Below are 16,631 nucleotides of genomic sequence, written 5' to 3'. Positions count from 1 at the left end.
AAATATTCATAATATAACTTAAAGACTAACCTTACTAATACTTAAACCTAAATTTATATAACCCAGTTAAGTGGGTATTGGGTCACCTGAATATTCACCACCAACAACAAAATGAAAACAAATAACAAAAATTTATATGGAAGATAACGAAAAATGACTACTTGTCAAACACAGATTATAAAAAAAGAGGGTGTACGAAAGAGAAATGCATCAGGATGTGTTAACTTGCAGAAAACTTTTAAGCTCTCTTTTGAATTCATAAATATGACTGTAGTGTTTTAGCGAATCGGGAATAGAATTATAAAGATGAAAAATCGAATACGAAAAACTTCTCTGGAAAACTGAGGTCTTGTGTTGTGAAAATGTGTTTCTCAAATTTATGTTGTGTACGTCTGTCCTGAATGTTATTTTACGATATAAATAAGGCGGATTTCTGTACAACATAATTTTATGTAATAAACATATTGAATGAAATTTGAACCTATCTTTCATGTTAAACCATTTCAGTTCCGCCAGCTTGTGGGACACATGTTCGTACTTATTCCATATAACAAATACAGAGTTTTCAACACGTTATACTCGGGACCAAGTATCGTAGTCAAGACAAGGTCCGTAGACCGGAGAACAATAATTGAATTGTGATAAAACTAGAGACTCGCATAACATTTTCTTTATAGGTAAATTGAGGTACATTTTGGAAAGATATAGTAATCTTACTGCACCATAGGCTCTTTGAATATTTCGATTGTTATGTTCTCTAAATCTTAACGACGCATCTAAAATTGAACCAAGATTTTTTGCATCACTTTCAATTCCAATTACTTCATTATTCAGGTGCAGTTTCAAGTTATTTTTAATTAATGATGCATGAGCATTGCTTCCAAATACTAGTGCTACTAATTTTTTTGTATTGAGCACAAGGGAATGCTGTTTGGCGACGTTTCTAAGTCATTGTTCAACTTTTAAGAAGCGTTGTCCAGGTCATCAACTTCGAAAGGGAGGTATAGCTGAATGTCATCAGCATACATGTGTATCTTACAATGTTCAACATGTTCATGAAATTGGTTAGTATGAAGTGTAAAGAAAAAAGTGGTCCCTGAACCGAACCCTGAGGTACTCCCAAGATGACATTTCTAGCGGCAGATTGTGTACGATTGTTGAGATATGATTGACAAAGCTACAGCGATTCCGTACAGACTCCACTTGCTTTCAAGATATTCAGTAAAGTATCATGTCTAACCGTATCGAACGCTTTACTGAAGTCCAGCATTACCAATACCGTACATTTATTTCTATTAAGTGATTCAATAATATCACCAGTTACTTGTAGAAGAGCCGTCGTGCAACTATGTCCCGTTCGGAACCCCGACGGAATAGAGGGTAAATTTAAATTTCATTAAGATGTTCAGATAGTTGACTGGGTAATATTTTCTCAAACAATTTAGATAAGCCAGTCAAGATGTTTATAGGCCTAAGGTCAGGAAAATGTTAGGGATTTTCGTTTTTTTGAAATAGAGGTAATAATAGTAAATATCCAAGTAGAGGAATAGTTAGATGACAGTATTATACTATTAAAGATATGAACCAAGAAAGGCAAGATGTAGGGACAAAAAGTTTTTATGAGAGCTATACTTATGTTGTCAGAGCCAGCAGAGCTGTTTTTTATTCGTTTAAGGAATTCGAGCACCATAGCTTCATCTATAAGTTGGAAACTGAATTATTTTTCACATAAGACAATATTATCCTAAATAGTATTCATGGAAGTAGTTGTTGAGTTCTTAGTTATGTTATCTATAAAGAAATTATTTATTGCATTTGCGTCTTTGAAGACATTTGTTATATCAGTATGCGAGTCGTTAGCACTGTTTAGGGATGTTAGTTGTTTCCATAATTCTTTTCTGGAGCTATTCAAGAAGACATTATTAAAGTACTCACGCTCTCAGTTCTCCACTTCGCGGTTAGTCAGGTTTCTCAAACGTTTGAATTCATTCCAGTTGTCTTGTGTTTTTTTTTTTTTTTTTTTCTCACTTTGGCTTTGTCTCTTTTTCTCATTAGTTCTTTGATTTCGGTAGTCAACCACGGAGCATATTTTTTAGTTATCCTAACTTAAAACTTTTTATGTCTTTCATGATTGAATGCCCTGGAGTGTTAGATGATCGGTGAACACTTCACTTGATTCTGAGTCCGCAAAATAACTAGTCCCTGGCAAGAAAAAGCAATGTTGTAGGAGAACCGAAAAACTTCTTTTCTATCACGAGAAATGTAATAGTAAAGTCAGAAATATAATGAAACTGCACGATACTTGTTGAAAATACATATTTTTATCGGTGAATTCGATCATCATACTCATTTGAATTCATTGAAAATATCATTCGTTAGTAAGAAATTTTCACAAATCAGGTCATATTCAAACTGTTTATTACTGTTTGAATTCAATTGAATTTCTTGAAGGCAAATTAACCGCTTTCTCAGTGACGTTTTAATGAAAACTTCTTCCCAAAAATATTTTGCTACTATCACCTATTATTCCCATTCTCCATCAAAGAAGTTAATTCAAGCCCATTGTACAAATTCATTAAATCGTAGTGAACCGAATCGTATAGGTTTTCTCGGTGTTGCACAGTATGTAAAAATTTCCTGCACAAACTTCCTGAGCAATAAACCAGATTACAGCCTGCGAGTTTCCAGTTCGGAGGGGTGAGCCTCCGCTAATAAATTATTTTATAGGGAAATACGCAAATTACTTACCGGTTACTGTTATGCATTTTTTACTGTCTGTTTTACGATACTCGGTTCTCGAACGGTTATAACATTTAGGAGCGAATCAATCTTTCAGGGGCTCGAAGGATTTACTGCGATAAAGCAACATGGTTTCGTTAACTGAGCCGACAATATTGGGCTTTCATTTCAATAACACTCGATAAAACCGTTCCAAAATGAGTTATAGTAAATATGGTTAAAACTTATTTCCGCTTGTGGAAACTGTTGACCATTTCCTGGAAAAATGTCATCTAGAACTTGCAGGAGAAGGTTGAAATTTCGAAGAAGACAACATAGGGTGAATACCACCCAGTTGGTTGTCAGCAAGGGTGGTATATATACCTAAAGTGGGCCGGAGAGACCCACACCCCAAATCGGTACGACCAATCAGCCTTACATCCTTCCTGCTGAAAGGACTTGAGAGGATACTGGACGGACATAACCAACACTATGCTTATCAAACCGGCAAATCGATAGTTTCAACATCAAACAACCTCGTTGAGAAAATCTACTAATCCCATGACAACAAGGAGATTGCGGTTGCTGTATTACTTGATATTGAAGGAGCATTTCATAATGCACTACCTAAATCTATAGGATTGTCTCTGGCTAGGAAGGGTATATAATCGACCATAACTGGCTGGATCTATGCCATGCTAGTAAACAGAACTGCAACCACGACTTTTCAAGGAGGCACAGTTGGTGCCTGAGGGATCAGATGTCTGTCAACCCCAGCAGAACTATGGTAATCCCCTTCACCAAGAGGAGAAAATTGGACGATATAACGCTACTTTCCCTCAATGGTGTGGTCATTTCATTTGGAACTGAGGTGAAATATTTTGGCATTGTCCTTGATGAAAGACTCACCTCAAACGCTCACTTGGAAAAATTTTTACACAAAGCCAGACTGTCTCTATGGACATGTCGAAGGATTTGTGGTAAAACTTGGGGTTTAGGTCCCAAACATATCCATTGGATTTATGTGATGATTGTCAGACCAATGATCACTTATGGTGCAATTGCTTGGTGGCCGAAGGTTTTACAGAAAACGGCCCAAGCAAAGTTCTCTGGCTTTCAGAGACAGGTTTGTCTGGCTATAAGTGGTGCTATCAGTATCACACCGTCAGGTGCCATGGAGATCCTTCTAGATCTACCTCCTCTTCACATTTTTCTGGAGAGAGAGACTAGATGGACTGCATTCATACTTGTGCACATTGCCAATCGCAGAAATCAATTGAATGCAGAGTGCAACAGAATTCTGTAAATGACCTCTGACTCTATGCCTCCAACTGTCAACTACGATCTACCTTATAAAGTAGTATTCCCGAGTAGAGAGGACTGGATCCTCCGGGAGAAGGATGGATCAAAAACACCTTCCGGTTCTGGTGCAGGTGTTTTTGATCGCAGACCCATGACAGAGTTATCTACCTGCCTAGGAATTTATGCGACTGTATTTCAAACGAAAATTTACGCTATTGAATTGGGTACCTCTCACAAGTCAATAAAATTGTTCTCAGACAGTTAAGTGGCGTTGGAAGCTCTTGGCTCCTACCGAGCAACATCTAAATTGGTAGCAAACTGCCAAAAACGACTCTCCTCGATAGGAAGACGTAACAGATTGTCTCTGGTCTGGATGAGACAATGAGGCTGCTGACTCCCTCACAAAGGAGGGTGCTGCAAGCGGTTTCATCGGACCAGAACCTGTCATTAGCATCGCTTCAGGCTTTGCCGAATAAACATCGAGCACCTGGATGGCAAGAAGATTTATGGACTTCCGACAAAATCTTCCAGGATTGGCTCACTCCGAGGCGTTTATTCACCCTTCGAAGCTTGATACCAAACAGTTGTTAGGCTACAGTAGGGATGAACTAATAACAGGCCTTTTTTCAGGTCACTGTCATTTGAATCAGCATACGCAGAGACGCGGACTGTCGGAAGACAGTGTGTCGCCTCTGTTTAAAAAATTATGAAACAGCAGAGCACATACTTTGTGTCTCCCTGCTGGGGACCGAATCAGGTTTTTAGAGTTCGGCAGAGCCGTACTCTTACCATCTAACCTAAAAGACCACTCACCATACAAACTAATTGGCTTCGTTAAGAAGCTGGGTTTATTTGGTCAAGCGTGAATAGGTGTGAGCGACAATAAATATTTGCAAGTGGCGGTGGAGGGTGGAAAAGACCCACTCATTTCCGACCTAACCTACTCTAACCTAGCCCAGCTCACCCCCAACATCGCAGCTCAGGGTTTTTGCCGCGTCTTTTAGAATTCAAGTCGAAAATCTTCCCATTGTGAAAGCTTTGGGTTATAATTGTCAAAGTTATCGGTTACGCTGGCACCTGCTTCTTGATCTCGGTATTTTCATGCAATTCCTGTGAATAATCTCATTCTTCATAGCTTTTGTGCAACAGAAAATGCCATACTACTTGCCTGAATGTAATAGCGAAACGGTATTTGATTTATCGGTTTCATTACCTTCTTTTGATGGATACCATGATCGTTAGTCTGCAACTGAAAATTGAATCAATGGAAACCAGATATATCTCATGACAGATAATCGTCCTACAACATACTGCGAATCCTGTTTTTCTCGGAAACCGAAAACTCATTCGCATATACAACCACTCTTCACGTGTATTTAAATCAAACAACGTCGTGAGCACTCAACTCCTTCCTAAATAACGACAGCCATTACGAAAATAGCATGCACTCCTTCTACGTGGAACTTTCGAAAACTCGTACCGTTAAAGCATAGAATGTAGTGGGGCTCATGTGAACATCAGGAACGAGATAGTATGATGAATAATTGAAGCCGTTGCAAGAGCAGAAGCACTACCAGGAACAAACTCGCATCTAATAGCGGGAATTACTTATGCCGCTTATACTTTCGGTTGTCTGAATTGCATATAAACGGATCTTTGCTCTAAGCCTCCAAGTGTAATCTTCCGCTTCATAATTATACTGTTTCTGATTGCGTTGAATTTCAATAATAATTCAACCTGTAGAAACAAGTTGGAGTATGAGTTTCTAGTTGCATGAAACTAGATAAAATTGGCAGCCCGTATAGCTTCGGGTAGAATTACATGTCAGTATTATTATTCACTTACATATACTGTCAACAGTATATATCTAATGCACACTAAATACTGAGAGTCTGTCCGACAAGAGAGGAGGAACCTACCTTCTGCTGGCATATACGTGAGATAAAGGAAAGCAAGACAAACTGGCGCTGTTACGCGTTCGGTAACGAAGCGGTTCACCCTCCCATAAGAAGTTATCACTTCAAAACAAGTTGGCAATCTCAAATAGTACTCAACAGTTTCACAGAACACGTAGGACATATAATCTCAATCTACCTCCACCTATACCTCCCACGAACCTATCCAGAAAATTAATTATTTACAAAAGCATAAAGACTTACGCCTAACGACTATTAACTCTTTCAAAAAATTTCGAAAATCTGTTGAAGAAACACTACTTGATGGTGCTTACTATAGTTTGGAGGAGTACTATTCTGAGATATGGTAGAGTATGACTGTACTACTTATATTTCGTTTATTTATGACTCGCCTTTATAGATTCAGTCAAACTTATTCATTTTACACGTATTTTCAATTGAATTATAGGAAGACTCAACAGATTATCTCTGGTCTGGATTCCTGGCCATAGTGGCCTGGAAGGTAATTAGGCTACTGACTCTCTGGCAAAGGAGGGTGCTGTAAGCGGCTTCATCGGGCCAGAACATGTCATTGGCATCGCTTTGGGCTTTGCCAAACAAACATTGAACACCTGGATGGCAAGAAGATTTATGGACTTCTGGCAGAATCTTCCAGGACTGGCTCACTCCGAGGCGTTTCTCCACCCTTCGAAGCTTGATACCAAACAGTTGTTAGACTACAGTAGGGATGAACTACGATGTCTAGCAGCCCTTCTTACAGGTCACTGTCATTTGAATCATTATATGTAGAGACTTGGACTGTCGGAAGACAGTGCGTATCGCCTCTGTTTGGAAAATGATGAAACAGCAGAGCATATACTTTGTGCCTGCCCCGCTGGGGACCAATCGGGTTCTTAGAGTTCGGCAGATCCGTACTCTTACCATCTGACCTGAAAGACCACTCACCATACAAACTAATCGGCTTCGTTAAGAAGCTGGGTTTATTTGGCCGAGTGTGAGAAGGCGTGAGCTACAATAAACCCTTGCGGGTTGCGGTGGAGGGTCGAATAGACCTACTCACTTTAGACCTAATCTAACCTAAACTGATTTGTTTCTATATATAAACACAACAAACTGACTTTAATTAATAAATGATATTGTTTCATTCAAAGGTATTTTGTACGACTCATACCTTTTAAATATATACAAACTGACTTCGTGGGTTAAATAAAAGTTTTCGAACAAGATATTTTCTTATGACAATAAAGTGTATATTTTTTCTCTTTAAAAAAAAGTGTATATATGTATATACAGAATGTATATACCGAAAATGCAACGTATACAATAGCTTTATAACTGAAACCAGAACTTGTAATTGATTTTTCATCTATGAGAAATATCGCATGAGATTTGCCGTACATGTTGCAATACATTGAGAATTTCATTTGAGAATACCAATCAAAACCTTATAAATGGAGGATTTTGTTCTGATACCGCTAGTTTTTTTTGACAGTCTTTATATTTATTCCACAAAATAATTTCCAGAAATCTACAAACTACTTCGAGTTTCATATATTCCAAGACTTAATATTGTTTTCTTTATGTTATTGAACATTGTCTCAGATTAAGTTATTAATATGGTCAGTACAGGACCAAACAGCACCATAACGCTATTTTCAGAATTACCTAAAAATAACATCCCTTTCCGAAAACTATCCTGCCTGATAAAAAAACCACGTCCGTTTACTTTTTTCTGTGGTCGGAACGCGGGTCATATATTGAGATATAGTTTTTGTAGCTCTGGATTTAACATGGCAGAACTCGTTAGGAGATACCACACATTCCGCGGCTTACGAGAGATACGCTTTAATCATTATTTTTGTTGTTTCCATTGAAACCTGAACATGCTATCGTACAGCATGTTAGAAAAGTTATAACGAAGTGAAACTAGATATTAATAAATTGAAAGGCGAGATATTTTTCAGGAGAGTTTTTATGAAAATGTTTTTTGGGAAAGTGTTTTTTTGGAATTGAAACTAAATAACCATATTTGAGTTTTACGCATCACATCGTGATATGAGCAGACTAGCGAACCGCCCCGACTCCGCACTAGTGCAATGCTGATACTAAATATACTACAGAATGTCTTTATATACAGCGTTCACAGCTTTTTTGTCAATGGACAATACAAACATGTTTTCTTTAGAGGTTACTTTTGACCCGGTACCGCCGCAGATTCCAAAGTTTCACAAAATTCAGATTCCTTTATTGGTATATCGTCGCCCTATTATCTAAACTCATTCATTCAGTAATTCGACAGAAATTTCACTGAAGCTAGGATGAACCAATGAAAATCCAAACCAATTCTGTTTTGACTAATATCTTCGATCCCCCAGTCAAGGTATATCACTGAAGATGTTTGCCGCAGCAGCAGACGAAACGTTTCATTTGACTGTGGCCTACCAGCCCGGATTTTTTTCTCTCTAATAACCTATGGACAATCACTATTCATGCGTTTGAATTCCCGTTTGATTTCTGACAATGTGTAGTGTTTTATTCAGTGGTTCAAAAAGTACAACTTGTAAATAACGCTGAAACATAAGAGAAATACAGCCACTAGTTATGATTCTGATTAGTTGCATTTCATGCCATACTTGCGACAGTAAACGACACTATAAACGAAACGGACAACTTTCACGCTTTTCAAAAATGGATGAGACTAATCTGAATATACATCCCTATTTTATGTCGCAATAAAATGTGAAATATCCCTGGAAAGGTAAGTGGGGATTATGTTTATGCCAGAAGAATATGTTTTATGATTTTTTTCTCGCTGAAATATAATCTTGAACCATAAAGTTGTTATAGGCGTGTTTTCCTTATTTCGGTATTTTCCGTGCTTTTCATGCTTTCCGATATTTATTTTGGGACGTAAAATATTTTATAACCGGAAAGTGTTCGAGGAAGATATTTTCCATAACTAATATATTCAAAGGCGATGAATTCAGGAAAAGGTATATCTGCTATGCTTGGCAGAACGATTTTTATGAATCTATCAACTCCAAGGATATGAGGTGTCCCGTCGTTTATATTCCAAAATAGTTTTGAGAAATATAAAAATTCATATCCGACGATATGTAATCAATTATATGAAGTTATTCGAAAATATAAGCCACATTTATGAGAATAAAGTAAAATAATTTCAATTTTTATTTTTCACATATAGTCAGTGGGCATACATACATACATCAAGTATGCCCACTGACTATATGTGAAAAGTTTTCTTTCCTTATACGAGAAATTGAGCAAATTTTGGATATGCATTTGGTTACCCCATTCACAGGCAGATGGGGCGACGACAAACCTGTTGTTTGTTGTATGCTTCAGCTGACAGAGTTTTGATCATCTCATTAAGTGTCGAAAACTACCGGCTACTTCAATCCTCCAATTCCTTCAATATGTTGATTATAAACAATCCATAAGAACAAGATCAACACTGGTGAGTGAGTAACTTTTTGTTGGTCGTTCAAAAAGGAATTTGAATGTTAGCGTTTAATAATTTTCAGAGATTTTAGCAGGTTTCATTTTTGTTATTCATTTTCATATATAATATCGTGGGTATTCTCTAAAAGGTATCAAGCATAGACGGAATTGATTTTTCCCAGTTCAAAACGTCTTCAATGATTGTATATTCTCGTCTTGTAGTCTGTCCTATATAAATCTTTGGGCACAACGAAGGACTACAAGAAAATTTAAAAACTGGATATGGGTGTCTTTTCATTGAAAGATACTCAAACTTCTCAACAGTAATTTTGTATTCATTTCGACATTTTCATTTCAGAGACAAGGCTGCATCCACGGTGAGGAGCTCCCTTACTTATTTGGGGCGCCTCTAGTGGGAGGTTTCATGCACTTCACGAGGAACTACACGAAATCAGAAGTTATCCTCTCTGAAACTACAATGATATACTGGAGCAACTTTGCAAGGACTGGGTAAGTGAGAAATCTGCGCTTTCTCAAAATCAATGATGAATATATTGTATTTAAATAAAAATGGGTTTGGGAGTATGAAAAATACACATTCACTTCCTACTGAAAATGTTTTCTGTGTTGAAAAAAGTATACGTCCATTTCAGTGGACATCAGGACTTGATCGAAAGAGTACTGTCAAAAAAATGTAGAGTAATTTTTTTTCAAGTGAGATAACTAAACTAAGTCGAAAACAAAGTTAATCCATATTGTATTCCATATTTTATTTGTACCTGACATGGTTTTACTTTTCAACTTGGTCAAGACTTTGGTTTTGTTTGATATATGAAAATGAGAAGATACTTTTTCATACCGTCAACAACAACTATTTATTTGCATATTACCCTTTCAATTATTTTCATACAGGGTTGACAAGGAAAATTGACACAAATATACGTACTATAAAATTGAATAAACAAAATGAACAAAGACAAACGTTTCAAACTAAACTTCCGCAGGAACACTGCCCACCAGTGATGAAATCTTATTCATCTCTATTCGTTATGTTTATCAACATCTAGAAGACAAAGTTTGGTAACAGGTCTTCTGTATGTACCAATATTTGTTTTTACATCGACCACTCGTACATTGCCATCTACACCTGGATATGTTGCAGTGACTACACTTTTGGGCAGCCACAATAAACCCTTGCTTGTTGCGGTGGATGGTTGAATAGTCCCACTCACTTTGGACCTGACACCTTTGGGCCGAGTGTTTCTCAAGAATTGGCTGTCGCCTTACCAATGGTAACCCCACCCATGCAAAAAAGGCTTCGAATTGTTGTTACTATGAAAGAAAAATGTAGGCTTATATATTTCGATGCAGCGTAAACTAGAAATATGGTTATTGATGTTTTCCAGAAACAAAATAGTTCGATCATGTTTTCATTTCGTCCTCAACAACTCAGAAACTATTTTTTCTATTGAATTACATAATGAAATACACAAAACAGCATTGAGTGATGCAACTAACAAAACTTTCGGGATATTTTTGCAAATTTTTATGTTTTCGAGTGCCTAAATCACGGATATATTTATGAAAGTACTGAATGTGTTATTTTCTCAGTCATAATAAGGCTTCTGCGCAACTTCTTTGCGCGTACAAACATCACGTGATCCCCACTTCTCGGGCTCCTTGCTCAGCAAAACAGCTGAGAACTCAGTTATTTGATAATATTGAAGTACTAACACGGAAATCTGAATAAGTTGTTAAATGTTGATATTTTGTTTCAATTGTTGAGTGTCCGTTCTAATATATTTATCTTGTCTTTTTAAACATGAGTTTGTCACGAAGGAAGTGCAAATATAGTAGTGATTTATTCTGTTATATTTGTGGTATTTATATATCAAAAAAACAAAAAAGAAATATCACAGACTTTGTTAAGGAAACTTATGCTGAATATTTCGGTTTTAAAATGGACAAATTAGATAAATCATGGGTTCCTAATAAAGTTTGTAAGCCTTGCGTTGAGTCTTTGCGGTTGTGGAAAAAAGGAGAACGTTCTGGATTAGACTTTGGTATTCCTATGATCTGGATGGAGCCTAAGAATCATTTCGATGATTGTTACTTCTGCGTAGTAGATGTTAAAGGTTTTAATCGAAATCTAACGTGGAGATATCCAGACTTACAGTCTAAAAAATGTCCTGTTTTACACAGTGAAAATCTCCCTCGGCCTATTAATGTTTCAAAAGTGATTCGCATGCCCTCAGAAACAATTATGTTTCCAAATTCACAGAAATCGAATCAGTCTACCAGTGGAAGTGAATGGGAGGGTGAAACATCTACGCCAAAGTTGTTTTCTCAAAATGAACTCAGTGATTTAATACGTGATCTAAATTTATCAAAACAAGGATCAGAACTGTTAGCTTCAAGATTGAAAAAAAAAATTATTGGCACCGACAGTTACAATTACAACGTACAGAACGCGAGAAAGTGAGCTATTACAATTTTTTGATGAAAATGAAGAATTGGTATACTGTAATTATATTGCGAAGCTGCTTCTGGACATGGGTTTGAAAGAATACAAACCTACTGAGTAGCGTCTTTTCATTGATAGCTGTAAAAGAAGTTTAAAATGCGTCTTACTGCATAATGGAAATGAATTTGCATCAATTCCAATTGCCCATTCTACAAAACTCGAAGAAGAATATGGAAATGTCAAATTAGTTTTAGAAAAAAACAATTACTCGGAGCATCAATGGTCGATCTGTGTGGATTTAAAAATGGTTAATTTTTTACTTGGTCAACAAAGTGGATACACGAAATACCCTTGCTTCATTTGTATGTGGGACAGTAGTGCAAAGCAACGTCATTGAAAACAAGATGTTTGTCCTGAAAGAAATTCTTCAACTGTCGGTAAAGCTAATGTAATAAGAGAGCCGTTGGTGAGCAGAGACAAAATTATACTTCCACCATTGCATATTAAGTTAGGAATGATAAAGCAATTCGTAAAAGCTCTGGACAAGGAAGGAGATTGTTTTTAATATATTTGTAGAAAATTTACAAAACTTAGTATGGAAAAGTTGAAAGGTGGAATATTTTATGGTCCTCAAATACGGCAATTGATGAAAGACACTGATTTTATTAAAGTTATGACTGTTCCGGAAAGTAAAGCTTGGGAAAGTTTTGTGTTGGTAGTCGAAAATTTCCTAGGTAATCATAAAGCACCAAATTATAAAGAAATTGTACAAAATATGCTGACAAACTTTCAGATTCTAGGAGCAAATATGAGTATCAAGTTACACAATCTTCGCAACCATTTGGATAAATTTCCAGATAATTTAGGAAATTATAGTGAGGAGCAGGGAGAGCGGTTCCATCAGGATCTAAAAGTAACGGAAGGAAGATATCAGGGTCGATGGGATTGTCACATGATGGCCGATTACTGCTGGTCTTTGAAAAGAGATTGTCCTCTGAAAAATTATAAAAGAAAAGCTCTTGAAAGGCGTTTCATGGAAATATAACATGTATTCGAAATTTCCCTCTCTATTTACTTCAAAGTATCATATTCTTTTCCAAATTAAATTGAGACTATAAATATATCTGTTATTTTGTTTCTTGTTTTCGAATTTTTGTAATGTAAAATGAAAATAAATATTTGAAAGAAAACGAGAGCAAATCTTACAAAACCATTGATAATTTCATGAATTGTGAGTATAAATACACCCAAAATCAATTTTATATATAGGGCAACAAAACTACTGTAGGCCAGTGTTATCGACCGAAATAATAATATAGCTAATTCCCCCTTACCCCAATATATACTGAAAAATATATCACGCTATCAAAAAAATCATTCACATAGAAATATTTCCATTACGATCAGTATTGCAACGAGACTGGAATTTGGCCTAAATGTAAAATGAACTCCATTCCGACGATATTACTGCAAGCGAATAATAAAATATGTACGAACCTGGGATGACGATAATTTATGACTTAACGAAGTTTGAAAATGCAGTCGATCGAAAACGTTCATGCGATATAAATAAGAATATGGTCCAAATTGCATCGCAATGAAAGTCGAAGTGTCTGAAAATCTATTTTGCATATGAAACCGAATATAAATTTGAAAAAAGGTGTGCGTTTCGGGATTTCACGACAGAAGTGATAACTTGAAATAAGCTAAATTGAACTATTTGATGTTGAAATTGTTCAGCTTGAGAAAAGCTTAGGTTCTTACTCAAATTTCATGTATAGTATTATTTTGTGTATGCACATATATTATAGCTACCATAAGCCATTTGTTACTTTTGCAGCATTAAATAATGATACTAATAATCTACACACACATAATAAAAGAATATAACGTGCTTACTGGTTAGATTTTTATAGTATCGTCAACATTATAGGTTTCTTGCACACTACACACTGAGCGTCTGTCCGACGAGAGAGGAGGAGCCTGCTTTCCGCTGACGTAAGCGTGAGAGAAAAGAAAGTCAGACAAACTGGCGCCTTTAGGCCTTAGGTAACGAAGCAGTTTACCCTCCAATCAGGAATTATCACTTCAAAAATGCCTCTGTTAGTTTTTCTCTGTCTGTGTTCTTGACGGCAGTTGGCAAGATATTTTATAATAGATTGACATCTAGATAATTCTTTGAAGATTTTTGTGGATTGGACTTGACGGGTCGTATGACATTAGCAATACTTGTATCATAGTTATGAAAGTGGGAATTAGTTATGCTATGCGCGCATTTACACGCATATCATTGGTTATGCGTGCAAAACATCGCCGTATATGTTTGTTTGAAGGTGGTTGACAATGCTTCATGGTTCATTTCATCAGTGCGAACTTCCATTGTCTAATATGATATGAATTGATTTGAAATCTCTGAAAGAATCTGTAAAAACGTAAAAAGATTAGCCGAAAAATAACAATTTTATCAAGCAAAAAACTGAAGTTACATTGAAATAACATACAAGCAACAACCAAAAAAATTAAAAAAAATTTAACTATAAACACAAGCTGAAAAATTAAAAAATTATTAACAAGAAATTAAAATTAAAAAAATATAAAATTAAAAGATTCCAAACCAAGTTACTTCACGACGTTTCGATTGTTAGTATCCACAATCGTATTCGGGTGATAACTGGATTTCTTCGAAAGCTGACTATTTATAGGTCATTCGACTGCTTTCACCTATCCCCTGTTCCCTCTCTTCGTTTCATTGGTTTTTAGCGGGAGCTGACCGTTTGGCGGGAGTTGGTCGTGTTCCGCTTGATTAGAGGTTTCCATATGTTGCGTATCTCTATGCTAGCTTGACTAAATGCGTTGTTGGACAACATATATGCGGTTTCTTTGAATTTTCTTCTGAACCAGTGTTCCTCTTTGTGGATGATTTCAGTTTGAGCCCACTTGATGTTATGATGTTTACTGATTTCTTCTTGCTGCGTCATTGGCAGTCCCTCTACTTGCGTAAAAGAATTCGTCCTTAAGTTGGAAGTAGGTAGGTTGGTCAGTTGATTCTGCTCTTTGACTTCAAAATGTCCTGATGGGAGTGCAAAATCACCAATATTCAACGAGGAACATCTTCAAATATTTGATTCCTCTTGAAAAAACGAAGTCAAATATATCTAGATGCCAGTAATTCTCTACTCATCTACTATTGAGCAACTGAATAACTTCTCTGTGTTTGTCTGCTGCGATATATTCCTATTTACAGTTCCACAATTCCGACCAAACACGCCCAGAACCATTAAAATTTTGGCGTTCGTAGCTGATCTTGCTCAACGCTACCACCATTGATTGAATAAACATGAGACGTTGTAATGCCATTTAACACTTCGCTAATGAGCGTTCACACTCCGGTGATTTCCCAATTAACTATTAACCAACAGACGAATAGAAACTTGCTATGAAACTTTTTACATTATCGGCACGTTTGCTTCTTAGCTGTCTTCACTATCAGCGGCAGAACTAAATATACAGTATCTTGCCGAATCGGTATTCGTTTTGCGACGGTATGTTAATTTTCCTTTGATACTATCAACAAGTTAAATTATTCTAGGATCTAGCGCTGATTCTCAATACATATCGTGTTTTAACAATATTGGATGAAGTTAATGAGTTTTGAAGGAACTACGAATACACAAGAACATTATAATTTTTTTGGATATTTTATTAATTTCATAGCGGCGGAAACTTTGTCACTATTTATTGCTGTATTGAAAAATACAATTAGTATCAGAAAATTACCCAGGAATGTTATATAATTTCAAATCTGAATAATGGCATGAATAAATCCATATCGGTTCACTGATTAGTCCTGGTAGCCGAAGCCAGAGACACTTAGAATGGCTTCAAGTCCACAGCAGGATAATAAATACAACAGATATTTTTTGGAAATTCCAAATCACTCCTGTATGATATATACTCGTATTTTCTTTATTGAGACTCAATATGAATTGAAAGTGGGCACAACCAAATTCCTATAGAAAAAAATCAATAGAAACTTGGTTGCTACGATTTAAAGAAGTGCCTTCTTCAATAGAAATTGAAGTTCAAGGCAACTATATATATATATATATACAGTGTTACACATAAAGTCCGCATCAAATGGGTTTTTTTTTGTTCATCTCTTCAAGCAATTTTTGATATCTCCATTAGGTTGTACTTTGAAAATGATACCAAATGACATGCATACGACCGATCAAGTGATTTTTCTTCCCAGTCAAATTTGTCATTTTTTCCAAAAAATGTTCAGAAAAGCAGTTATTGCTCGAAATTTCGAAAATCGGTAAGGAGAAAGATGATTGATTTTTTATTTTTCAGCCATATATCAATTTTTAGCTCTCTAGTACGAATTTAGTTTTTTTACAGTTTTTCGAAAATTTGACATTTGCCGATTTCTCAAATTTAGCCAAACCTCAACAAACTTAACGCTTTATGCCTAACTTATCTTTCCAACGCATTTTTATTACCAATTGCAATTCTAAATACAACTTAATTCGCAAAAATTTAAAACACCAGAAAAAATTATGCCAAAAATGATACAAAGTTGATACAGTTTTTGATACACTTTATTTCTACTTTTTGCGAAATAGCTTGATACATAAGCATAATTAAAAAACAATATCAATGAAAAGTCAATAATTTATTCTTTACTGCACTTTTCAAACAGTAAAACTTTGATTTACTAATTACGAAAAATTACAACGTAATTAAACTAAGGGAAGGAATTATACGAA

At 35.9% G+C, this 16,631-nt stretch overlaps 1 protein-coding gene across 1 annotated transcript in view; it reads left to right on the top strand.

Annotated features, from left to right (window-relative positions):
- Nlg3 (Neuroligin 3) overlaps positions 1-16,631 on the top strand; it is a 262,901-nt gene that overhangs the window by 195,485 nt on the left and 50,785 nt on the right. The window contains exon 5 of the mRNA XM_074184408.1: positions 9,757-9,908. Coding sequence (XP_074040509.1) covers positions 9,757-9,908 — 152 coding nt within the window. The remainder of the gene's footprint in view (positions 1-9,756; positions 9,909-16,631) is intronic.

This window comes from Leptinotarsa decemlineata, unplaced genomic scaffold (genome assembly GCF_025532065.1).
Source record: "Leptinotarsa decemlineata unplaced genomic scaffold, Ldec_3_MD MMD2_tig00026354_RagTag_RagTag, whole genome shotgun sequence".
NCBI classification, from domain to species: Eukaryota; Metazoa; Arthropoda; class Insecta; order Coleoptera; family Chrysomelidae; genus Leptinotarsa; species Leptinotarsa decemlineata.
This window is presented reverse-complemented; position numbering and strand designations above follow the sequence as displayed.